This window comes from Rhamphochromis longiceps, linkage group LG7 (assembly GCF_057381845.1).
Source record: "Rhamphochromis longiceps isolate RC_006_pf linkage group LG7, R_longiceps_female_GT1.1, whole genome shotgun sequence".
Lineage (NCBI taxonomy): Eukaryota > Metazoa > Chordata > Actinopteri > Cichliformes > Cichlidae > Rhamphochromis > Rhamphochromis longiceps.
The window spans coordinates 9,812,692-9,834,117 of NC_140563.1; the positions used below are offsets into that span (position 1 = coordinate 9,812,692).

Sequence of the window (21,426 nt, forward strand, 5' to 3'; positions counted from 1 at the left end):
ATATCTCTCATTTTACACAAAGGGCTCTTCAAATGATTCCTTATCTTTTGGAGCAGAAAAAAGGAAGCTGCAAAAATATTCCCTGAGTTTACCTAACATAACCTTGCACGTACAAGGTAGGCACGATGAGAAAATGTGACAGGTGAGTTACTTTGCACATGTATGACAAAGTGACTCACCCGTCATATTTTCTCTTCATGCCTACCTTGTAAGTGCTGCTAACAGGACAGCTCTTCATTATGACAAGGGCCTGTTCTATGTTAACTCACTCCATATGGAAGACAATCAGCCCCTCTGGGACCTGTGTCAACCAGAGTGTGAAATGTCAGATGCATGCACGTTGTAGCACACACACACACACACACACACACAAATATACACATCCATGACCCACGGCAGTCACATTCACAGCAGCAGACACACACACACCCACACAAAGGGAGAGAAAGTGAACTTGGAAGCAAATCGAGATTGGTCTTTCTAGTCAGACATCTGCTCGGTCCCAGAGACAGATGGTGAGCCAATCAGACCGCCTGGTGCCTCTGTTACTCCCCGCCTCTTGTGCCATCCTGCTGCCCCTCCCCTAAACCTGCATCCTGGCTCACATGACAGGTGGCACCTTGTGAATGTGACACTGCCACTGCCCTGGAAAATTATTTATGCATTCACTTTATTGAAACTGACATGCAAATAAGCAAAAAATGAAACATTCAAATCCAGCTCACTTTACCTTTATCTCACGGTTCACGCCCTACGCTCCATACTGAGCTTATTGTGTCTCGATGCACCAGTACAAACAGAAATCTCTCATTTATCTGCCCTGATCTTTTCCACAGCATCCTGACCTCTTAAAGGAGGGCAGCCATCAGATGGATATCTTATATGCACTTTACTGAAAGCAATATCCTGCAAGTCAACAATAGCCAAAAGGGGAATCTCTTAAAACTGATGCAGGATCTAAGCATTTTGTTTGCTCTTAAATATTTATTCAAGAGACCACATGTTATGTCATGAGTGAGTATATAAATCAATGTACACGTTTCATCCCATATTCGTTCTATGCACTGCAGTAACCCATAATTAGAAAGCCTGGATAATTTCACTGCACAGATATGCACCTGAAGAGGTAGCCTGACAACGAGACAGAGAGCTTTAACAAGCATCAGGGTGAAGGCAGGGAGCCACAGCACAGGGAAGGATTGGCAGACTGTGATGAGCATCTGCCGGGTGCATGCTGGTGCTCATTAATGGCAGTTTCCTTAACCCCTCACTCACATTACCTGCACCAGCTAAGCTCAGCTGATAACCTGGCAGCCATTAGGTTCTCAAGAAATGCGGTCACACATCACTGAGAGGCTGCAGCATACATTAAGATGCAGTGCAAACACCACGCTGTTACTGCAAACACTTCCAACAGTCACACCTGAGACCTTCCTCTGGCTAGAAACAAAGACCACTACTAATGCTAATTGAAACTATGGCGAAGTCAGTTAATTTCTGCAGCTCATCAATAGTCCTTAAAGAGACTGTAAACAGTTCAGAAGATTTAATTACACGCTTTAGCCACTGGCACACAAATACCAACCTTTATACATTTATGCATGTTCTGAGATTTGAACTGTTTCTCTTGTTTGCTTCCCTCTACCCTCCCCCTTTTCTCATTCTACAATAATTAAATTCTTAGCTAGTAAGTAAAGCAAAAATAAGCAAACCCAAAAAAGGGGGGGGGGAACACATCTGAAAATTAATTTATTCCACAAAGATCACAGCCAAATCCACTCTGAAGAAGACATTTCTGATGCTCTTTTGATCTTAATCAGCCAATACTGTGATTAGTTGCACAGTATAAATTCAAAGCTCCACGCAGTACCAGTTTAGTTTACTGCATATTTAACTCTTCTATAGTTTAATCTTATCTTTTTTAACAGCTGTTTTTGACAGATACACTCAAAACAGATTATCCTGCTTACCCAGCAACAAAAGGATAGTTAGCTTGTAACTCATGTTAGCCGCTAATGTAAGTAAAGCAGTTGGCTAAAGACAACAAATAATAAAATTAATAAATAAATACCTTCATCAGAGGACAATAAACCTAGGTTAACCCAAAATGTGATTGTTGGACTTACATTTTTAAGAAACATTTCTCCTCTTGGATGGTATTTTTCTTCCACTCCATCAGATTTGCTCACTTTTTACTACTTCATGTTGGGCACTGAAGGCTAAGTGTAATCTTAAGGCCACAAACTACCTGAAAACCTTGTGCTTACTGTGTACCTCTGTGCATATGAGGAAGAGATACACACACTTTAATTCTGGTCATTTTACTTATAAGAAAAAAAAAATAGTGAATTGAAATTGTTCCTGTCTTTATTATTGAAGTTTATTTTATTTTTAATTGGAAGTTAAATATGTTACAAAATGTCAAATTGTATTCCAGTTTAAGATGATTTGCTCTGAAGAAATGAAACATTGGCTAAGTCCAAAATTAATTAAGTAATTTGTCATATGTTGATGGTGTTTATGGTGATGACACTTATCAACAAACTGCAGTTTTATGATCATCAAATTTTGTGCACAAATGATTTGCTTACATTTATTTACGGGCAAAATAGGCTTTTAAAACAACCAACTTTAATCCAGTGTTTGCACTTCCAAAAGAATAATAAGTATAAATACAGCGAAAAGTAGCACCAGTGGTGTAAAGAGGTTTGAAAAGGGCTTTTTGATCCAACTTAGAGTAAAACTGTTTCTTGCAGTGTTTCCTGCAGCAACTCCAGAGATTTAGTTAGCTGACATCAGCAGTACTGGTTCCTAACATCACTCAAGCATGACTGTTCTGCAGCCAGACTGCGGCTGTAAAAGGACAAATTCTTATATTATTACAGACAAACTAGAACTAAACAAATAAGCAAAAATAAAGTGGTGCAGGAAAAGTAGGCAAGAGTAGCCTACAGCGTGCAGACAGGAATATAAAGTGGAAGATAGTGAGGCATCAATAAAAAAGAATAGCAGTAATGGGATGCCATCTGTGCCTCTGCCTCTTGTTCATACTAATCACCAATAAGAACTTCAAATCTGTGCAGGTTATAAATTTGTTCATTGGGACATTACTTTCTGTCTTCGCAGCATTATGACAGTATGTGTCTTTGTGTGGTTTATAGTTATGTGTGCTTTTACAAACAAGCACCTTTGTGTGGATTGTAGGTAGTTTTAAAATTATGTCAAGCTTATTTTCTTACAAAATGCACAGAAACTGCAGAATTGTACTTCATTAACTGCTAACTATTGTGCATTTCCCAACCAGGTGTACCAGAGATACAAGCAGTTGTGTTGACATTTTGGCCACATACAGAAACACACATACACACACCAAATGTTATGCCCCTCTGCCTTTGTTGCAGGGCAGTAATCAATTATCTCAGTATGATGTCATTCTGCTAACCCTCCCCCATGCTCTTCAGCCCTCCTCCATTTGTACACTTGCTCTTCTGTTGTCGCCTGCGTCAAAAATGGAAAGTGCGACCTAGTAATCCAGTGCTGGGAAAAATAATTTCCAAAAACCCACAGTGTACACGCGTTTAATTGCAGGTTTTTGCAGGGATAAATAATTATATTGAATGGACACTGCAGTTAAACTGCACGTACACACACCCACTTAATACATCACATCATCGAGCAGTGATTTGCTTATTGCTGAATGAATCCCCTGGCTTGATCACACTAGGTCATCTGGCCTCCATCCTCAGTGAGAGGATAATTGAATGAAGGACAGTAATGAAGACACATGGGCACCAACATGAAGGGCGACATGAGGTCTGTGCTTTGGAGTTTCTCTTTTTGTGTAGCTACAGGTCCCTAGTTAGACACTTACCTGACTATAAATAAAAGCTGCATTATGAAGTTATCAACATGAATTTACCGTTTAAAAAACAGATGTGCAGCTTTTATAGATGTTTACTGTCCCCTGCAAGAATCAGAAAACCTCTAACACATATATGCAGCTGTGGACATTGAAAAAAAGTGATCTGCTGTTTCCTCACTGTATGCAGAGCAGACCCCTCCAGCATTAGGAAGATAATCCATTTAGGTTGTCTGTGTGTCAAGATACTAGTTTGCCCTGGTTTCTTGCTGCTGGGTTTTGTGAGGTCCAGTGTAACAGATAGCAACATGCATATTGATCAGCTGCCCCTGCATATGGAAAAAGACAACCACTCTTTCGGGAGAGCTCTAAAATTAAAATGAATGAATCAGAGCAGAACACACTGGGGCAAACTGTGCTCCCATTTTTGTCAGCCTCATTTTCTTCATGAAGTAAAATTCCATGTGACACTTTATCACATGGAATTTATGATAAATCCGGGATTAGCTGCATCAAAACCTAAACCTTGAGACTGGCGCTTACGATGAGGGTGGATTTAGTCTTTAATTATTGCTCTTATTTTTCTCCTACGCTAATTAAAAGGCAACACTATAGTTGTTTGATTCTATTTCGGATTTAATTCTGCACCTCTCCATCATCTCCGAGAGCTTGGAGGGGCTGGGGGGTGGGGGGTTCTCTGAGCGAGAGAGCCAGAGCAGAGCTAATCAGCTCAGTGTATGTGTTGTGGCAAAGACTAGTGCTTGTGCCAATTCTGATTTAAAGTACAAAAACAAGCGTGCAGTTGTGGATACACACATTACTGGGAAGCGTAAGAACATGTGCACGTGTGGGCTCAAAATAGTAACTAGCTTTGTGAACCAGTATTTCCCATTTAGGCTAGGAATGAAGCTCACAGACAAATTCCTGTTAATGCCTTTACATACAATGTAGTTTATGACCTATTCCAGTACTAGTTGGCAGCATTTCTCTGGATATCTTAGCTGGAATCAGTCATGCCATTGATTCTTTTCATTCTACTCTAAAACTAATGCTCATTAGAAGCAAGCACTGTCTATGCACATACATGCATCTAGTAAAAGATATCCCAGAGTTTAGTTCTATATTTATAAAACAAACCAAGAAGATGAAGCCCTGCACATTTCTCCTCCTAGCCATAACATTTTATAGATTTAATTCAGTCAATCTATTGGATCTGTCTGACTTTGCTGTTTCTGATGTGACTTGTTTGTTGTGCTGTCTGTGGAAATAATTTACAGCATTGCTAGTAATTACTGCAGCAGATAATCACCTAACCACCTAAAATATTAATACACAGAGAGCCAGGAAGCATGATCAATATTAATATTTCGGCTCACGCCACACAAGAGCATGCAGACACACACATAGCTGCTAAACTCCCATTAATAAATAAGATGGGTTCACAGCATGAATGCAAATGTCACAGATTTTGTGAACTGAGCTCTGAAATGAGATATAGGAAAATTTCAAATATCAGAGTTAAGACACGTTAGTCCATATGTTTGATCAGCTTTACAGTCATCAATAAATATTTTTCAAAGAAAATGCCAAAAGAGCAAGTGGTATACATGTCAAGGTGAGCTTATTTTGGTAAGCTTGTGGGGAGTAGATCTAAAAGGTGAGAAGACTGTGGATGTAGGACATCAAGGACAAATGTGAGAGAGGCTGTGAAACTGGGATGGCAGCAAAGCTTTTTGTGCCTGTCATTTATGACAGCAGGAACACTTATAATGGAACACCTTCTATGCTAATGCATACTTGCAGCAAAATAGCGTAAAATGTGGAGTCAAAGGACACAAATTCTCTGCTTCAGATCTGATGATGCCTGAAGTTATGTCCCCAAAGCCCCAAATCCCATTTTGATGGAAACCATCATCAGGGTAATTATATTTCTTGCAGTATATCGCCATGATGATGCTAAAAGCTTACTTTGACTTTTCCATGGCTAATTTGTTTCATCTTCTTTTCAAATCCTCATGCTTTGCCCCTTCCATCCTTTGCCTGTCCATCATATTTTGCACTTTCCTCCTGCCCTCGTCCTTTTTTACGACCACCTCTCTTTCAAGTGGACTGCATGGCCTATTGCCATAGTAACAGACAGCCATGACAGGTGGAGATAGCAGGTAGTGCAGCGATGCATGACTCCCCCTGGGACTGCAGAATGCCAACACTATAGAATGAAAATGAGCAGAACAGACTCTTTTATAAGAAGTCACCCTCCATACAGATTTTACGGTCATTCATTGGTGGTTATCATAGGATGAACACATGCAGCAAAGCTGCAGCGCCATTGTTTCACAGTTAGGCTGGACAGAGGACCAAATGGAGTTTACTGGATTTTTAGCTTATGTTATGTATTTCTATTGCATCACTCTCTATGGCCAGATCTGAACCACGTGAACCAAGCCAGTCTGTTTCATGCCAATAAAAGACTGGGTTCAACACTAACAAGATCCTAGAAATCCCATGGGTTGCAGCAAAACTGTTCGCTCTATAATATGAAATTGATTTGATTCAGTGTTGTATACTGGCAGTGTTCACATGCTGACCTTGCACAAAACAGAAAACACTTCAGTTTAGCAACTTATCTGCTTGCACTGAAGGCATAAACCTTAGGTCGTTGCTCGCGGGCTTAATCATAGGACACATATATATACTAAATTAAACTGTCTCCAACATCCAGAGGCACCACGATCAACACCGCACCCCTCACATCTGCAGTGTGTGAGCCATTTCTCCCACACTTGACCAGTGCAGTAGTGGAACACGTGGAGGACAAAAGCGAGAGTTTTCTCACTTGGGTGGAAAATACACACATTTCTTTAGTGAGCTATGCCTCTCACAAGGAAGTTATCAAATGATAAAAGGACCGTAGATGGTAGTAAAGGGGAGGGGCAAACAAGCAGCGTCCTTTTTAATGAGATGGCAGTGGCAGCATGGGCACGCGCCATGAGGAGAATGGTGAGAGAAAGCATGCCAGTGAAAGAAAGAGAAAACAGCAAAAGGAATAAAGAATAGACAGTGGTGTCAGTCCCGTACTCCTCTGAGACTCACCATAAGCAAACACACGGCTGATTCAGGGATGAGTTGGACAGCCATATTTGGATCCTCCTATAGATTTGTGCGCAAAGGGAATGCCTCCAATTTCCTAAAGGGACCTGCTTCGATGTCCTCTTAATCTGAGTCTTCACTCACAAAGTAAGCTCACACTGTCCAAATGAAGATCTGAAGACCTTTGATTGGTTCCCTCACTTTGTGTCCTTATAACCACCCCCCCTGTGCTGCAGACAGTCTCTTCAATTGCAATTCTGTGGTCTCTGGAGACTGGAGTCTCTCCAGTCTCTCTCTCTCTCTCTCTCGCTCTGACTCTTCAGTCTGTGCGGTCCTCCTTCTTCCAGTTCTTTGATCTGAGAGCAGAGTAGAGCAGACCCCAACTCCTCCTTTCACATTTAAAACACTCCCCGTGAATCCCACACCCACCTCCCCCAAAACCGTTATTTGGAGGTTTGCGTCTTGCTAAATACTACTCTCCCCTCTGTTGCTGCCCTCTTCCTACCTTTTTCAGTGTACTATCTATCAACACAAAGCACATCCAGCCATGCACGTGGGGCTTCAGTGCAGCTGTTTTCTCCCGAGGCTGTCCCGTTGCTGCTCCAGGGGATGTAACCTGCTGGCATAAGTGATGCTCCCCAGTCTATAGCACTCTTCCACTGTGATGGAAAAACAGACGTTCACCTCAGCTCTCGGATCCAGCGCAGAGGGCTGCCCTTTACATTAATCCCCAGCCTCATATGTCATCAGCATGAGACAAGGGCAAAGAGGGATGCAAAAGAAGGAGGATGTTATAGACAGTCTCTACAAGGGTAGAGAATGAAGGAAAATGCAGATAGGAGGAGAGATGTAGCATAGAGAGCAGCCCCTGGTGAGAGAGGTCCTCACTGAGATGAGTGTAAATGAAGGTGGGTGGGGAAGAGGGAGGGGAGTGAGGGATGGAAATGCAGAGAGCAGGAACAGACCGCGCCTATCGACGCCGGCTGAAACAGCAAGGCAGCATGGGATGCGAGTGAATACTCCTCAGCTCTCTTAAAAAAACGGGGGAGTGTACACGACTGAATATGCAAACCAGACATAGAGCCGTAGTGTCATGTTCACAAGCACCATTGCTCCAGATGCAGAACAATGGTTTGTTTTGCACCTTTACAGGACTGTGTTTGACATTAATAATAGCCATGAATAAAACATCTTCATCTGGCTTTGGCTTTGTCTGCAGAGAAGATGAAAAAGAGAGGCAGAGAGAGCTTATTAGAAGAAGGTCATAAATCATGTAATCATTCAACTGATGAGCTCAAGATTTAGCTTCAGCACAGCTTCAGATATTATGATTCTGATTATGTCTCCATTGTGAGTTGCTTGTTTTACTGGGTGTTTTGCAGATGGATGCATCTATTTTTAATTGCTAATTAATTAACTGTTAATTTATATAAATAACATCATGATTAAATTTTTGAACTAAGAACTTTTTTTTTTTAACAATAGTAATCCCAAATCTTTACGAATAGTTAACTTTATTATAATAGTAGATACTTAATACCATTTAATTATTTAAACTTACTAAAATGACCTGGATTTTTACACAACATTTTAACTTGTGTAAAAATGTTGCACAATAGCAACATGTATTTGTTATTCTTGAATGAATTGTAGAAAAAGTCCTTGTAAATGGTCAGGGAGAAGACCTAATGTCCTAAGAAGTCTGAAAGCTCTTCAAGTCTGGCTCCTTGGAAGCAAAATATAAAGAAATATAAAGGCTTTTGCACAGTATTGTATCTCACTAAACTTTACTTACTTCTTCATATCGTATAGAAAGCACCATAAACGCACCTCAAATACTCGGTCAGAGGACTGATCGATTCTTGCCATATTTGGAATCTCTGATACTCTGCATTTTCACACTGGGAAAAAAGAGGGTATCTTTGGACTACTTCTTTGCAGGAAACTGAGGTATGCAACACTTAAAATAGGAACTGAAAGCTTAAGCAGTTCCCGTTTGTATTCAATGCCAGAAAAGGAAAGTTTGTAATGATGGAAACTTTAATCTAATACTTAATACTTAAACACTTTTTATTTCGGTGGTTTGAAGCCTTAAAGGTCATGATTTCTTTACGTGTAAAGACGTTCATGCGTTTTTGTTTTGTTTTTGGCGAAAGAAAGCATTTTTTCAGCAAAATATTGTCTCTCAAAAAAGTTATAAGCAACTGTTCATACCAGTAATACTGTCAATGCTCGCTCATTATGTTTCGTGTAAGCCCCGCCCCTTCACTACAGTTCGGGGCGTGCCAGGATATGAAAATGAAAGTTTGTTTTTTTCGTTTTTACCAAGGCTTTGGCTTTTCTTAGATCTGCGTGTGGAGCAGCTTGAGGTGAGTAGCAGCCAGCGTTTTACTTTTCATCCTCTTTCCTCACAGATGCTTTAACTCCAAATCAAACGATAGCTCCAGTTTGCAATGAAAAGTTTTTCAGAACATTTTTTTTAACTTGTTCACAACAGGAAGAGCATTTCTCATTGCTCATTAATATTGGTGTCATTTCATTCCAAGCATTTTTTTTTTTCAAACGTACGTTTGAAAAAAAAAAAAAAAAGTACGTTTGAAAAAAAAATGGCCATTTTGGAAAACGACTGCCTACAGTTTAGAAGTTGGAACAAGTTTTAGTTGCGTTTGTTTTTGTGGTCTTTTTGCTAACATGATTTCACTGTCGTCATTTGCGGAATAGACACACTAATTATCAACGATGTAAATGGGTACTGTAAAAGATAAAGCGGAAGGGAATTAAAACAATTTGTGGAGGGGACAGCGGTCTGTCAGAGAAGTAGGAAGAGGAACACACAGAAGATTGCCGAGGGTAGAAGCAGCCCCCCCCCTCCCGCTTCTTCTTCCTAGTGCCTAGTGATTATCACCGTTATAGTCTGTAGAGTACATCTTTTTTTGTACTCACAGTCTATTTACATACTTTAGTTTTGTGCTTTTCTGTGTAATTGTTATTTTCTTTTACATTTACGGTGTGCTTTAAATGCTACAGTAGACATTTAAAGTAAGTGACAAGATGCAGAAAACTTGAAGAGATGAGGATTATACTTCTAGATACCTCTCGTATCTTGATAAAACATTTAAACATTGTTATCAATTTGGTTTACACAATTAACACAATTAATTTTGTCTTTTTTGGAGTATTTACGAAAAAAAGTCATTTTGACAAATGAATGAAAGGTTTGGAAGAACTGAGTGTACACTGTTAGCCTTTGCAGTAATTTCCATAGCGTAGTACTGCAAAATCAACAGTAAAAACTCTAAAGGATGTTAGCAGTTTAGTACTGTAATTTGCATGTCATTGTGAGAAAATTCAATGAGATTACATTATTTTTATGGTACTCACTGTACTCATGGAAACAGCTGTAAAATACAGCAAATGTAACAATTGGTGATGTTACTGAAATTATACTATTACACCATCTGGATTTCTGTTCTTTTCTACTGTAGATCTAAGAGTCATTACTTAAAACCTCATTCAGAGTGTATAAAATGCAATTCATTGTGAGAGTATATAAACTACAATATACAGCATTATTTTTAACTTAAGGAGTAAGTTGCAGCTACACTAAAATGGAATTTCTTGAATTGAACCTCATATTATAATAAATGTATTTGTTTATTCAAACAATGTGAAATGTTATTACATTCCACTTGTATCAAACAACCAGTCTCACTCTTACAAAAAAGAATATTCAAGTATATTATAAGTATATTTTAAAAACTAGAAAACAAGCAAGTATACCTTTCGTTTACTTTGTATGTATTTTCTTGATTTTTTTAGACCAAATTACATTTAAGCATACTTTAAGTACAGTTAGAAGTATACAGAAAAGTATAAGTACACTTATTCTATACTTGTAGTATAGTAGTGCTAGTAGTATACTATGTAGTATGTAGTTTACCTGAAGTATACCTGAAGTACAAATAAATACCCAGCATGCATTGCAGTGCTTTAACTGTGAAATTAAAACTATGAAACAAATGATTGATGTTTTAAAACAAGAATCTGTCAAAGATTGTTGTGTAATGTCTTTTACCTTTTGAACAGAGTAAGTGGGGTAAAAAATGAAATTGTTCAAACCGTGAGTGAAAAGTGTCAATAGCGAATAAACCTCAACTCTCCAATCATTTTCTTACCTGTTTACAATATAGTTCCGGTACTTGAGCTATGAGTGTAGTTCTCTGCAGAGGAAGCCTTCTGATAGTTGGAGCTGTTATCTGACTGTTTGAGGAATGAAGGGCTTTATTACATGTGAAAAAAATAAGTTTCAACTGCCTTTTAGTTACTGTTTCAATCAGAAGTATCTCAAATATAAACTAAAAAGTAAATTAATAGTATACTTGTAACGTAAGTATTGTGCTAGAATAGAGTATATTTTAAGTATACTCTTATAGACTGGAAAGGACATTACGTTTATGGTGAAAAAAAAGTACATCTAAAAGTTAATTTCTAGTATACTTTTATGTACTAAAACGGGGGCCAATATAGTCCCAAGAAGCATTAGTAGTATACGTACTAGGTAACGTATACTTGGGAAATATACTTGAAGTATACTTCATGATATGAACTTAAAGTATACTTATTTTTTGTATGGCTAGAAACAAAGACTAATTGTTACATTTAGAGTAATGTTTAAAAATGACTTCATGTATCAGGGTGTTGCTTTTTTCTCTTCTTATTCTTTCTCATACTGGAACTTCGTTTGTTTTGTATAAGGTGGTACTTTTTAAGACACCTCTAGTGAACTAACCAAAAGTCTCTGAATATGCTCTGGTGGTCATTTTACACAAGTTCAGGTGTCACATCCATGAAACCTAGACCACTAACCAGCATCAGTCCTACAACTTCACTCTCAAAATTGATAAATTCTGGGACAAGCAGAAACTGTATTTTTAGCGGTGCATTTTATGGCAGGCCAGATTGCTATTAAATGCACTCTCCTAAAGAAATAATTCCTTTGTAGCACCACTTGGTTCAAAAGAGATGTCCTGGATATACATGATAATGTAACACGGGTGTTTATGTTTGTTCATGTTTAGCGCGTTGGGTTGTGTTTTTAAAGCGATTGTTACGTTTTTAAAGCGTTTTTATGCGACAGGTGTGTGTAGCACTTGTTACACATCTCAATGGGAGAGTGATAGCCAACACCACACCTTCACCTGACGTACAATGTGACGCATTAGAAGTAGTCAGAGGTAATTGGATGGAGTTCAGTCAGGTTAAATGCACCGTTGATTGGAATTATAACTGAAGATAGTATGCTATTTGTGACAACTCTGCTAGACTCCAAATTTCTCGTCCATGCGGGAGTATCGCAAAAGTAAATGAAACATCTAAACTTAACACTTTTTCCCTAAAACTGACTGACATGGGACACATTAAAGTTGGATTGACACCAGCTAATCAGTCTGAAGGTAAGTGTTTTTTTCACTTATTCGAGAGAAGTCAGAAATGCATTCTCATTACTGTTTGTTTTGACTTTTAAGCTACCCTGCCAGGATATTTTCATTCAAGTGCTAAAACAAAATGTCAATAGTTATGACTGTGAAGACTCAAAAGACTAGTTAGTTAATAGTTGTCGATGGATTTATGAGACTTGATAAAAACTACAGAGGTTGCGCCCAAATGCTTAAAGCTGATAGCTGGTCGGTGTTTTCAGGTGTGCTTGTACTACCTGTACGGTGCGGGGTGCTGACTTAGTCAGGCTAAACCAGTTTAAGCGTCAAGATAATTGGTCTTTGAACTTTTTGCAACTATGTGTATTTGTAAATTTTGTGGCTTCCGTGCACACAAATTTATATTGTTCAGTTTGCATGTTAAAAGCCACAAACATGTAGGTAACTATAGGTTTTCTTGTGTAGCTGAGAACTGTCCTGCCACTTTCAGAACATTTTCTGCCTTTCATTCACATATGCCTAGGAATCACAGAACAAGAAGGGAGACCACTGAGGAGAACTTCTGTAAGTTCACTGGTTACCTCAGCTGTCAAGTTCCTGGATGTCGGTATTCTGCAGGGTTCATCTTTTAGTGAGGACATATTTGTTGAAATAGCCATATAAAGTAGCTTTTCCAATGATCTCTCTTTTTTCAGATGGCAACAGACCTTAAACGTGCATCTTGTGAAAGGTTGCTAAGATCATTGTGGACATTATTCACTACTAAGAAGCATCAAATCTAGAGTTGAACATGTTAATCGAGATAATACAACACATAGGCTTCGTCAAACAAAGAGAACCAGGAATGAGGAAGACTGCAGTCCCAACAGTAATGCAACCTCACCTAAAAAAGTTAGATGCCTTGTGGATAGCTATGGCTGTATTCATTGGCAGCCAGTTGAACTTCCTGAGGGGGAAACGTCAGCTTTTTAGAGGAAAAGAAAGACATCGTGTTAACAATTTTTAATTCACAAGTACCTGGAGCTGTGGAGAGACCTGATGTGGATGACTTCATGTGCCTCACATATATTTCTCAGCGGCAGCTTATCAACAGTTGTCCCTCACTTTCAGTAGCTGAAATTCAGGAGCAGTGGCCATTCTTGTTTACTCAGAAAGGTCTTTCGAACCACTTTCACAAACTCACAGGTATTGATATCAGTGAGCGCTTAGGTCAGGCCCTCATAACCAAAGGCAGAAGGATTGTTAACTATTTCTCCACCCAGAAGCTCAGATTGAACCTTGGAATAAGGACACTCATCCAGCAGATAGAAAGTGAGGAAGTTTTGACCAACAACAAGGTTGGCACAGCAGCCATACTTGTCATGATGAAGTATTAAAAGGAAAATGAAGACTCCCTCTTTGTCTTAGCAGATGTAAGCTTTTTTCATACAGCTCTAGGTTTAATGCTGTTGCTTGCTGTCCTGTTTTTTTTCCGTTACATAAAATGTCTTGGTCCTTTATCTGGCAGGAAACATCTACCAGTATGTCCCTTGTAGCAGAGAGCAACCTGCCAGGCACTCCAAGGCTGATTATGCTTGGTAAGAAGTCATTTATGAAATAGAGCTGATTAGACCATATTACAATTTCTGTTTGGCACAGGAGCTTTTCGTGGACACAGGTATCCAGTCTCTGTTTATTTAGCTCACATTTATGTAATTTCCTTTATAAACCAAGGTTGTTGGACATGTGTCTCGGTGAATCCAGCAAAGTAACAATATCAAATTTCACATTACATATTACTGATCAACATGGTAGTCTAGCTACACTAACAGCAGAAATACTGAAGTCAATATTGTAAAGTTTAACAGCAGCACAAACTATAAACTCCAAAATAACCATACAGTTGATGGAACTCCGGTAATTTAATTGGGCTGACTCTTTGTTAGGTGTGTTTAATGTGCAGAATAATTCCCAATTATGTACAATTATAATATGGTAAAACGGACTAGGCCATCAGACTGCTGAACACGTCATAGACACCTCACCTTCACTTACCAGAACTTCAACATTCAACAGTCACAACTTTCCTCCAGCAGCTTACTGAATTTGAGTGGAAAACTTCAAATTAGGTAACTGTTGTTGCCATTTATAGTTAATTTCTTGTATAATTTAAGTGAACAATGTGTTGCTACCTGTGTCTCCACAGACGATCCATGGCCCATGCTTTCTGGAAATCTACACGAGGCGAACAACAATGAAGACAAGCTCTTTCGTCATCTTGCAACAGTTTTGATTTTTTTTTTCCTTCTTTTACCCATTTGTTAAAATTTATTTCAGCTACTTACACTTTTATTGTCACACGTATTGGCTCACCCTACAAATCAATGACCTCAGTCCACAAAGCAAGGTCAGGGTTCAGTGCAGGTCAGTCAAGTTCCCTCACATCACACATGCTCATCCATGTCCTTGTGGACCCTGCTTTGTACATTGATTTGGTGGTGTGAGCCAGTATTTTGGACAAAGTGTATATAGAGGCAGAAGTGTGGGGCTTGATGTTCTATTCATTTCAATTTAGTTTATTTGTATGGTGGCAACAAAATGATTGCCAAGGCACTTCACAGTGTAGGTTTAAGACCCTACAAAATATAACTAAGAAAACTCATCACTTGAGCATATGTCATCTGTTATGATATGGATATGACATAATATCGTTATTGTTTGTACAACCATCTGAGAAAATACATGGGTTAGATGGTTTAGTAAAAACAAGTGCTTCCTCAATCAAAATATGTTTTCAGTTCTTTTCAGTTTTTGATTTTGGAAATGTGTATTTCTGCAGAGGAAAATCAGACCTGAAATAAAAAGTGATGTAAAGCACATGAATTATATTTTGTCTGTGTGTGTGTGTGTGTGTGTGTGTGTGTGTGTGTGTATGACACAAATATATTAATTGGCAGCCAGTTGAGGGGGAAATGCCAGCTTCCTATATCTATATATCTATATCTATGTATATATCTATGTATATATATATATATATATATATATATATATATATATATATATATATATATATATATATAGATATATATATATATATATATATGCATTTTTTATTTTTTTTAAACAGTCTCTTACAATATGTTACTGTTTCCTGAAATTACGGTAAATTACGACCTGTTAAACAGTAAATGACTGCCTGTAGGAACACGGTATCCTCTAGATGTATATTTTTGGTACTGATGTGATGATGCGTGATAACGGTAAGTTACTGGTAAATATATTGCAGTTTATTACCTTGCAGCGTGCTTACAGTGACATACCGGGAATAAACAGTATGTCACTGTACCGTTTATACCAATACACCAATACCAATTTCTGTGATAAGAAATACCAATTTCTTATCACAGTATGATGTTACTTTGTTGACATAATTTACGACATAACGGTATCTCACTGGCATCACTGTCGCCAGTGAGATACCGTAAAAAAGGCTACAGTGCGTTACCATAATTTGTCCAAGAGTATTATACCACAACAGCAAAAAACGGTATCATCCTGCAGAACGGTAACCTACCGTAACACGGCGTCATGGTATGACGCTGGCAACAGTGACGCCAGTATGTTGCCTTAAAGTGGAGATGAAAAGTCTAACAGTGTAGTCTAGTTTTTTTTCTTTCTAGCTTCTGCAAATTCAGAATACACAATTTCAAAAATGTTGTGAGAAGTGCACCAGTATTATTAGAAAGTGGAAAATGTGTGTCAGTGTCTTGCTTCCAGCTGCTTTCATGTTAGTGCAACAACAAAGACTTCTAAGGTGTTGTAAAAATACTCATAAAAGTTTCTCTGTGTCATTTTATTATGTTTTAAGGTTTTGTACCTGAGTTCAGCAGGTGATGGAACTGCAGAGACCTGACATTGAATCAGTTGGAAACGAAAGCTTGGAGAACTGGCAGTTAATTGACTCTGGTGGATTTGGTCAAGTCTTCAAGGCTAGACACAAGAAGTGGAGGTGTGACGTGGCCATTAAGCTACTTCAACATGCTGCTGGGTAAAATTAGAACAGAACTATTTCTTAATTTTTATACTTCCAAGTACATGAACTAGTCCTTTCCTAAAGCCTTTTGCATTTTCCTTCCAACACTAGGGACATAGAACTGTGTGAGGAGGCAAATCATATGGCCAAAGTCTCCTTACACAGTTCTGTGCTGAGGCTTTATGGAATATATAGGGGATGTCCACCAAATGGAGGGCAGAACATTCAGTTGGGAATTGTTATGGAGCTCATGGATAGAGGATCTGTTCAGACCCTGCTGGAGACTTTGTCAGGTCCACCACCATGGCCTCTGGCCTTCCGCTTGGCCTACGAAATCGCTCAAGGAATGAACTTCCTCCATGAGAAGAACATTTTGCACCATGACCTAAAGCCAAGCAATGTACTGCTGGATGGTGACCTTCATGCCAAGGTAAAGTGCTATCCACTCAACTCATTAGTTTATACTGATGTAATTGTGTTATTTTATTTTTTTCCTTGATTATTTTGCAGCTGGCAGATTTTGGTCTGTCCAGGGTTTCCACCAGTGCTCTGATGAGCTCTGAAGAAATGTCCACAGTGAAAGGAGGCACATGTCAGTACATGCCTCCAGAGTCTTTTGATCCATCATATAAGCCTGTTCGTAAATTCGACATATACAGGTAAACATTAAAAGAATAGTTGTGGGGATTTATGTATGATTATAGATTTTACCTTAAACACATTGTGTTAATTCCTTCTCTTTCTTTATCTTGTAAAGCTATGGTATTCTTCTGTGGTCTATTATTTGCGGGAAAAAGCCTTTTCCAGGTACAATGAATGGATTTCAGTTACTTATCATTTTCCATAAATTTCTCTATGTTTGTATGTTTGTTTTTCCTTATAAGTTTCCAGTTTATTGGTCAAATATTTGCCCTTCTTTTAAAAAAAAAAAAAAAAAATTTCATTTATATTTTATGTTTTACATTTAATATAACTATTATCAATACAATGTGAGGCACTTCCATAAAAACATTCTCTCGTTTGTGCTCATGTTTTTTAATGAAAGTCTTTATTGTATTTCACACAGATGCTACTCTAGCTCTTTTGGCACTGAAGATCCCAAAGGGGGACAGACCTCCCTGTAAAGAAATAGACCAGACAAAGGCAGAAGGGCTGAGAGAGCTGGTTGGCCTCATGAAGAGGTGCTGGGATGGAGATCCATCTCAGAGGCCAGACTTTGGAGGTATGTGTTCACTACCTGTATTAAACACTCTGTATTAAACAGACCATTTTTATATGTGCACGAAACCACTAACAATTAATGAACTCTCTACTTTTCGTACATTATGCCTTTTAAACATGGACCATGGTTTTGTTTCAGAGTGTGATGAAATCACTAAGGATGTGTTCTCAAAGCACAGGGCGGGGATTCACCAGGCAGTCGGACAAGTCATGAAAAAATTGGTGCAACTCAATTTATAATTTCAGAAATGAACTAATAAAGTAGTCAACAATTTCAATTTTGGAGGGAGCACTTTTATCAGACTTCTTTGGGTACTGTTTACTTTCCTAGGATTCACAACATGGTAATCAATATCCTGACACATGTGGTCCACTCGGTGTTAATCATGAGATGCCAGGTAGATTCTTCAGTACGGTTTGTCACTTTATTCTCAGACTTATTCCTTTCTTATTAACAATGAACATCATACAGATATTTCTCTTTTTTTCAGGACAGTCAGAGTCAAATGATAAAGTTGATGGAAGAACTGAAATGCAGGTATTTAATATGCACTCACAAATCTACCTCTCACAAAGTGAAAAGAAATGTTATCAAGTCTTTCTCAAGTGTTTCTTGATCATTTTAATTACACTTTGCATCATTAGACAGAATGAATGATCTTATTAGTTGATTTTCACATTATGCCACATGTCACTTGGACACAAGTAGGAAGGATTCACAATCACAATGTACTGTAAAAATAGATATTAGTGTAAAGCTTTAGTTCAAGAGTAAAACTTGATAATAGCAATTAATGGTGAAGACTTTTATCAGACTTCTCTGCGTTCTGTTTATCTCTCTGGTCTAGAATATGCAACTTGGTCATCAAGATTCCAACATGTCACGTCCATCTGGTTTCACTGCTGAGATGCCAGGTTTGTCACTTATGTTTATTCTAGGGTTTAACGCAGATTAGGGTTAGGGTTAATGCGTTAATGCGGATAAATCCCTTTTTAATGCGTTAACGCTGACAGCCCTAGTTTATTCTCATACACATTTCTTTCTTATTAACAAGAAACATCAGACATATATATTTTTCTTTTTCAGGACCGCCAGCATCAAATGATACTGTGGACATCCCATTGCAGGTATTTTTTATTTGGACTTTGTCCTTTGCCTCTCAGTTCTCAGGGTGACTTCATTTAATCAAGTCTCATTTTGATCAGAAGATACTTGAGAACAACAAAACCAACTTAAACATTTGTACGTAAATATTGTTATGTATAAATACATGTAATAAATTTTGTGCTAAAGAGGATGGATGTTTCCAATTTTTACCTCCCTCAGAAACAAAGTAGGCAAACCAAAAGCTGTGTCAAATTAAAAAGATAAAACATAAAAAAAATCATCCTAAACAATCAAAAGGATTCACAGTCAAATCAGATGTTTGTGTGCTGATATGGTTAAAAAAAAGAGACTACATAAATTTTCTTTTCTTTTGGCAGCAGAATAATGTGAGCAGTTCTGCTAGAAATCTGACTGAAAATGAAAAAGGTGTGTATTATATATTATTTCACAGTCACGTTCACAATTTTTATTTCATGATTTTTAAATACATGCTTTCTTTTTTCTTCATTTATAAGCAGCAGACTTTGTTGATAAAAACAGGGCAACGTTAATCAAAGAAGTTTCTGAAGTGCTGGCGATAGCAGAAGAGCTTGGAAACCTGGTCCATCCTGAAGCCTATTCAAATATTCGAGCTACACCGACAAGTCAAGATAAAATGAGGGAGCTCTTTCAAAGAACACTGCGTTCAGGAGGGTGGAGGGTCAAAGCAGCCTTCTTTGATGCCCTTAAAAAAAATCATCCAGAACTAGTGGAGAGGCTTGGTATGATTTGCTCTTATTAAAAAGGTCAAATATGGTTTAACATGTATAACAAGTTAATAGTTTCTCCTTTATTTTCTGTAGGTGGCTAGTTCAAAGGAAGAGAAAGAGGAAAGAAGGAAGAAAAAGAAGAGACAATGGTGTCAATCCTATAATCATCCCATTTATTAGGGATGAGTTGGACAGCCTTATCAGGATCCTTTGTACAGATTTGTATACAAAGTGAATGACACCGGTTTCCTAGACAGACTGTCTTTGTTGTCCTGTTACTAAGAATCTTCACTCTAAAAGAAAGAGGGATGTGAGAGACAAATAAAAATCCAGCAAGCAAGAACACACCACACCTATTAACACCAGCTGAAACAGCAAGCCATCATGGGATATGAGTGAATACTCCTCAGTTTACTTAAAGAAAGGGGTTTGCTTAATGCGTGACACAGATCATTGTCCTATTGTGCTTTGCAAGCACTAGTTCTTTGTGCTTTCAAAGGATTGTGTTGGACGTTAATAGTCTGCATTAAAAAAACATTTTAATTGGGCTTTTTAATATTTTACTGTTAAACCTTCTTACAAGGACCTGTATTTTATCAACATGTTTAGACATAAAAACTAAAATTGATATGTATTTGCCTACTCAGTAGAATTGCTTATTTTGTACTCTATACACAGATGTTCTGCTGATTTTACTTTAAATGATCATCTGTCTCTCTGTTAATGATAATAAACTCGTGCTACCCATCAACCTCCCAGTAGATGTACATGTTCCAGGTCCGATTCACAAGATTTTGGAAAATTTGACCTCTGACCTTGACATCACATTCAAAGTTACTTAGATTTGAACTTTTGGTTGGTGAAATTATAGTATGAATGAGAAAACTTGACCTCTGACCTTGACATCGAGGTCACTGAAATTAGAACTCTTCCAAGATTTTTAGTAGCTGCAACTATAGTTTGAATTTCAAAATATTATGCCACCTCATTTTTGAGTTATTGCATTCAGAAAACTTGGGTCACCACGCCATCCGCCAGGGGAGTATTGACAATACCCATCACAGGAGTGTGTGAGGGTGCAGCTCAAGCGTGAAGGAGTCTTTACATCAACTACATGAACATTTCTGACTCGCACTGGAATAAATTGGCCGTGGATAAATCAATGAAATGTTTAAAATCAGTTGCATGGATCATAGTGTTAAAAGGGCAAAAGGGCTCTGCGTCAACCAGCAGAGCACTGAAAATCCCTTATTAGTCATTAAATCTTTGGAGCAGCATATGATTTATGTGACAGTGCAATGATCTTGTTTTTACTAGAAACAAACAAGCTGTGAAGAAGTTATAAACTTGACTCTCTTAGTCAAAAGCATAAAACTCCAAAGTAAAGTCCTGAAGTAAAACAGTTTTTTATTACATGGAAATGATCGGCCAGCTGAAAAATGTTGAAAATTCAATCAACTAGTGGGAATTTTTAAATTAATGGCTCCAGTAGGATAGACATGCAATTACTGGCACTTGTATCCACTTTTGAAAGATTGTTTCATTTCTCTGACCCACTACAGTGCTTCACGTTGTTACACCAAAACTACCAAAAATAAATGTATCCATATAAGTGACTGCCTATGACTGTTTTTCAATTTTTCTTTTATTTTTTCTTTATAATTAAGTCGTTGACCAGATCATCATCTATACCCAGGGGATGCTATACCCTGTATTTACGGACTTCCAAAGATCAACAAAGATCCCACTCAGACCCATTGTTAGCAGCATAATCTAAGCTACCTGCAACATTTCTAAAAATCTTGCCACCATCCACCCTTGTGGGGAACACCCCCCATCACATCAAAAAACTCCACCGACTTCACCAACAAGGTCTAGAAACTTACAGCAGCAAACCTTGATACTCTAGTTAAACACTTTTTATAGCGGTGGTTTGAAGCCTTAAAGGTCAT

The 21,426-nt window shown here is 38.1% G+C and overlaps 2 protein-coding genes and 1 long non-coding RNA gene across 7 annotated transcripts in view; 2 read left to right on the forward strand and 1 right to left on the reverse strand.

Annotated features, from left to right (window-relative positions):
* frmd4a (FERM domain containing 4A) overlaps nucleotides 1-7,012 on the reverse strand; it is a 96,582-nt gene extending 89,570 nt beyond the window's left edge. Inside the window, exon 1 of the mRNA XM_085412041.1 lies at nucleotides 6,953-7,012. Within this exon, the coding sequence (XP_085268167.1) occupies nucleotides 6,953-6,997 (45 nt within the window). The 5' untranslated portion in view covers nucleotides 6,998-7,012. The remainder of the gene's footprint in view (nucleotides 1-6,952) is intronic.
* Nucleotides 7,013-9,227: 2,215 nt separating this feature from the next.
* Nucleotides 9,228-20,225, forward strand: LOC146664773 (receptor-interacting serine/threonine-protein kinase 3-like). Of its 4 annotated transcripts, none has more exons than XM_085412045.1 (14): nucleotides 9,228-9,318; nucleotides 16,232-16,411; nucleotides 16,502-16,826; nucleotides 16,907-17,055; nucleotides 17,154-17,203; nucleotides 17,463-17,618; nucleotides 17,757-17,839; nucleotides 17,949-18,015; nucleotides 18,109-18,155; nucleotides 18,466-18,532; nucleotides 18,705-18,745; nucleotides 19,103-19,151; nucleotides 19,241-19,486; nucleotides 19,568-20,225. In XM_085412045.1, exons 2-14 carry the CDS (start codon nucleotides 16,257-16,259, stop codon nucleotides 19,573-19,575), a joined length of 1,443 nt encoding a protein of 480 aa, XP_085268171.1. In that variant the 5' UTR covers nucleotides 9,228-9,318; nucleotides 16,232-16,256; the 3' UTR covers nucleotides 19,576-20,225. The 4 variants fall into 4 exon arrangements, with proteins under 4 accessions (XP_085268171.1, XP_085268172.1, XP_085268173.1 ...); XM_085412046.1 differs by having other exon boundaries at nucleotides 19,244-19,486; XM_085412047.1 differs by having other exon boundaries at nucleotides 19,106-19,151.
* On the forward strand, nucleotides 11,430-15,292 carry LOC146664774 (uncharacterized). Of its 2 annotated transcripts, none has more exons than XR_014912369.1 (3): nucleotides 11,430-12,402; nucleotides 13,892-13,961; nucleotides 14,570-15,292. It is a non-coding gene; the product is annotated as an uncharacterized LOC146664774 (long non-coding RNA). The 2 variants fall into 2 exon arrangements; XR_014912370.1 differs by lacking the exon at nucleotides 11,430-12,402 and adding an exon at nucleotides 12,410-13,796.
* Nucleotides 20,226-21,426: the final 1,201 nt, after the last annotated feature.

Bases quoted from the DNA above. Each gene is read 5' to 3' on its own strand.
- LOC146664773 (XM_085412045.1), top strand. From the start codon at position 16,257: ATGGAACTGCAGAGACCTGACATTGAATCAGTTGGAAACGAAAGCTTG. The intron at 17,840-17,948 runs GTGCAACTCAAT...TTACTTTCCTAG, and splicing joins GACAAGTCATGAAAAAATTG to GATTCACAACATGGTAATCA. The intron at 18,533-18,704 runs GTTTGTCACTTA...TTTCTTTTTCAG, and splicing joins TTTCACTGCTGAGATGCCAG to GACCGCCAGCATCAAATGAT.